The sequence below is a fragment of the Sinocyclocheilus grahami genome, unplaced genomic scaffold (assembly GCF_001515645.1).
Source record: "Sinocyclocheilus grahami isolate Dianchi unplaced genomic scaffold, SAMN03320097.WGS_v1.1 scaffold3569.1, whole genome shotgun sequence".
NCBI classification, from domain to species: Eukaryota; Metazoa; Chordata; class Actinopteri; order Cypriniformes; family Cyprinidae; genus Sinocyclocheilus; species Sinocyclocheilus grahami.
Window position 1 is genome coordinate 2,684 of NW_015508671.1, and position 4,579 is coordinate 7,262.

Genomic DNA, 4,579 nt, shown 5'->3' on the forward strand with positions numbered 1-4,579 from the left:
CAAGCCCGTATCCAGTACCCATAGCAACACAAGCCCGTATCTAGTACCCATAGCAACACTGACAGACGGGCACGAGCAGATCCGACGAGCCTCGGGGGTTTCCGTCAAGTCTTCATATACCTGGGTGACGTCACAGACACTAAAGAGCCGTATTCTGCTGCGGTGTGAAGCTGGCCAATAATAATAATAATAATAATAATAATAATAATAATGATGATGATGATGATGATGATGTAGAAACTGCTGAACGTCTCTCTTTATTGTAGTTTGGTTCATTCATTTTGGACTGAAGTAGGTAGTTGGATAAAACAGAGTATTGTTGGACAAAAATGCAGACTTTGTTGTAAATGGTTTACTTTTTATATTAAAATGCTTTATTCACAAATGTAAAGTTTTGAAAGCAGCACCCCAGTTTAATGTCTTTAAAAATGAGCTAGCCATGTATACAGAGGTCTTTTGAGATTTTATGAACATTATGAGTAGGCCGAGAAATTATTTGATTTGTTTATTAAGTGTGATTTTGTTTAAACCCTTACATTGTTTATGGTTATTAAGTTGTATTGTATTTCTGGTAGGCATTGCTTCTCTGTTATAGTATGATTCCTCTGAATATCTCAGTCTGTGAGGACTATTTTGTTTGTTGATGTTGAAATGCAAAGCAATTCAAAAAAGGGCAACTCTGATGACGTCAGGCCAGCAGGCGGCGCTGCGGCGTGACGTCACATGAGCAGAGGCGCAGAAGAAGAAGAAGAAGAAGAAGCGTGAGGAGCGCGTTAGCAGGGCCAGCGCTGATAATGATGAAATAGCATAGCGTGCGCGGAGTAAGCAGAGCGATCGCGGCGCGTCGTGGAAGACATCGCGCTCGGACCCCGGGCTGAGAACACGGCGCGATCATGGCCAGCGACGACACGCTGCGCTCGCTGATGTTCACGCTCAGCTACGTGCTGCTGAAGCGGCGGCGTGACGTCACCAGCGCAGACGCGCAGCGCAGACGCGAGGTTCAGCGGCGCGTGGCGCACAGACGCTATTTCCAGCAGCGACACAAGAGGATGATCATGGTGAGAGACGCGCCTCCAGAGGCTTCAGAAGCGTCTTCCTCGGTCTGACGAGCAAGCTTTTCTAAAGGGGTGGTTGATTGTGATTTAACTTGAACTGTAGTTAGTGTGTAAAGTTGCTGTTTGAACAAACAATATCTGCAAAGTTACGCCCCTGAGGGAGGGCTTCATAATAACAGGAAATCATGAGAGCGTTTAGAATAAAGGTAAATTATGTGAAAAATACTGCATCAACACATGTTAGACTGCACCCCATAAACACAATCAGCCATCCCTTTAATACTGTGTTTACATTTATATTTAAGAAAATACTTCATTTTGCTCATTACTGCAAAAATTATTTGAACTTCTTCATATAATCTGAATACGAGACATTCTCTAACAGAGCTGTTTCCTCTCACAGATGATGATTGCTCAAACGTCTCGTCCGGTCGGTGGCCCGCCGGCGCGCCCCACGCGGGTCTGGAGCAGCATCGAGAGCACCGATTGGTGGGAGCGTGTGGTCATGAGGGAGTTCCAGCCCTCCGATTGGCTGGAGAAGTTCCGCATGACTAAAGAGACGTTCTTCCTGCTGTGCGGAAAGCTGAAGCCGCGGCTGAGCCGTCAGGACACCCGTTTGCGTCCGGCGCTGCCGCTGGAGAAGCGTGTGGCCGTGGCTCTGTGGCGTCTGGCCTCTAACGTGGAGTACCGCACCATCAGCGCTCTGTTTGGCGTGGGCCGCTCCACCGTCTGCAAGTGTGTGCGAGACGTGTGTCATGCCATCGTGCTGCTGCTGCGGCCGCTGTACCTGCGCTCCCCGAGCGAGCAGGAGCTGGAGGATGCTGCACGACTCTTCGCCTCGCGCTGGGGCTTCCCTCACTGCGTGGGAGCGGTCGGCAGCCTCCACGTGCCCATCATCGCTCCATCCAGCAACACGCACAGCTACTGGAACAGCCGCGGCTGGCTGTCGGTGGTCACTCAGGGCGCTGTGAACGGGCTGGGGCAGTTCTGGGACGTGTGCGCCGGCTTCCCGGGCAGCACCGAGCACTCGGCCATCCTGCAGAACTCCACGCTGTGGGCACGCGGCTGCGACGGGTTCCTGCTGCACGAGCCGCCGCTGGACTTCATGGGCCGGCCGCTGGGATATCTGATGCTGGGAGACGCCGGATACCCTCTGAAGAGCTGGCTGCTGAAGAGCTTTCCGGAGTCCGGCGCGCTCTCGGACGCTCAGAGAGCATTTAACCGTAAGCTGGAGCGGGCGCGCGGCGTGGTGGACGAGGCCTTCCTGCGGCTCCGAGCGCGCTGGCAGTGTCTGCTGAAGAGGAACGACTGCCGCATGGACGTGATTCCCACCATGATCCTGGCCTGCTGCGTGCTGCACAACGTGTGCGAGGTGCACGGAGACGAGTTCATCGAGCGCTGGGAGGAGGCGGTGCGTCACGAGGAGAGTCCGCAGCCCGCAGACGAGGTGTCACCCGCCTCTGACGACCACGACGGAGAGGAAGTCCGAGCGCTGTTCTGCCAGTACTTCCTGCAGCAGGAGAACCAGCAGCGGACGCTGGCCTGCTGAGACAGACATCGAGCGTGTCTGTGAACAGCCTGCCGTCCTTGAGCGCTGCCGTGCTCTGGCTCTTCTCCTCCTCTGTTTTGTGCTGTGTTTTCCAGAACTTGATCTCATCTGTTCACTTCAGTCACATCTGAATGCAGAACATCACAGCGAGAGTAATGAACTGTACAGAAAGACACACGGCTCTGAGCTGCTGTCAGCAGTGTGTTTGTGGGTTAGTTAGTGCAGTGATTCCTGGAGCCCAGCTCTCTCGTCTCTTTAATCAAACACACCTGATTCAGATCATCAGCAGACAGTAGGCTTGTTCGAGATGCATCGGCGTGTGACAACAAAGCACCGCAAGAGCAGGTGGCTCTTTATGCTTTTGAATCGCTCTGGCGGTGCTTCATGCGTCTCGAACAAGCCTACTCCAAGACCTGAAATGAGTCGTGCAGAGCTGGGCTCCAGCTAGTGGATGGTGTTGTTAGTTAATGTGATTCTCTACACCTGTGTGAAACTGAGCAGAACTTATTCATACATCAGCAGCTGAATCAAACACACTGAGACTCAAACATCATGAAGAAAAGAGACTTTAGTGAAGAGGAAAGATCCTGAAGATACAGATAAGTGTGAAAGAAATGTTCTTCTTCATAAAGACTGTGAACGTCACATCTTTGTACTGTGCTTTCTAATGCTGTGTGGATGTTTTAATAATCATTTGCTGGCATTCTTTTAAATCATTAAACATAAACAGTAATGTTGCCTCTCATTATGATCATATTCTGCCTGATGTTTGAATTGATGTTTGTTGGTGTCATGTTTTTGTCCATACAATAAAAGTCAATGTGGTCCGTTATTGTTTCCGTTGTTCTTAAAAATATCTTCTTTCGCCTTCCAAACATGACACGGGTTAGAACGGAGCTTAGACGACGACAGGATGGTCATTTCTGGGTGAACCATCCCTTTAACAGTGCTCATCATAACATGCCATCTGTCTCTGAGGGTTTAGATTAAGAATAAGCAGTGAAATCTGGCACAAGATTAGGTTGAGGATTATATCTCCTGTTGTCTTGAGATAATATCAGGGAAGACGGGTGTATTCAGGTCAAGGGTCATTTGAAGTTCTCGAAGATATACTGTAGGACCTGTAGATGAGCGTCCGGTCACAGTGATCATATGTTCTGCTGGGATCATATGTGGTGAGGCTGAGTGTTGAAACTCTGTCTGCGGTCACTCCTTACAGCCAGATTACCTGCGTCTCTGGAGAGACGACGCTCGCCACACGCTCCTGTTCAGCCGAAGCTCATCCACCGCCAGCATGCTGCATCCGCTCATGATCTTCATGGTCATCGTCAACACGTCCATGAGCATCATCTTCTGGACCTTCTTGATGTCGGAGGTCTTCTTCAAAGAGGCTGAGACGGAGGAGGCCAGAGCCGCGGCGGCCGTGTCTCCGGCGTAGAGTCGTCAGCATGCAGATCTCACACAGCTTCATAGAGAGTCTCCTCTGCGTCAGACGCCTGCAGCTACAGACCGCTTCCCTTTCAGTTTTAAGTTTTCTGTCAGCCTTTCTTTCGTCCTGTTCTGTAACAGACGCACCGTTTGGGAATTGTGGAGCGCTTGTTCATTTACAGGTAAGAGGAAAACAGCCTCACGGTTCAATGTGTTACAACTTTCCCTCACTTATATAATCACTACTATGTGCATAGATTGTTTATTGTTTTTTAAAAACTTTTTAGATAGGATATTTCTTGAAGAAACAACTTGTCCAGTAGAAAGTGGTGCCTTTTTTCAGTCATTTCACTACAGTTCATCAACTTTCAGATTAACAGTAAATAAATATGGCTTCTTAATGGGCTTTTCTCAAACTCTTATATTTTGTTATTAAACCTTCAGCACTACATTGTAATTGCAGGAAAATATTTTTAACCCTTCTCTTTGAAACCCTTGTGCAGCGGTTATATTCAGAATATTTGAGAGGTTGAGGACACATTATTAC

General features: G+C 49.2%; 1 protein-coding gene across 2 annotated transcripts; it reads left to right on the forward strand.

The window, feature by feature from the left end:
- Nucleotides 1-681: 681 nt before the first annotated feature.
- Nucleotides 682-4,061, forward strand: LOC107576356 (putative nuclease HARBI1). Of its 2 annotated transcripts, none has more exons than XM_016262550.1 (2): nt 682-1,058; nt 1,459-4,061. In XM_016262550.1, exons 1-2 carry the CDS (start codon nt 894-896, stop codon nt 2,602-2,604), a joined length of 1,311 nt encoding a protein of 436 aa, XP_016118036.1. In that variant the 5' UTR covers nt 682-893; the 3' UTR covers nt 2,605-4,061. The 2 variants fall into 2 exon arrangements, with proteins under 2 accessions (XP_016118036.1, XP_016118037.1); XM_016262551.1 differs by lacking the exon at nt 682-1,058 and adding an exon at nt 1,072-1,261.
- The last annotated feature ends 518 nt before the right edge of the window (nt 4,062-4,579 follow it).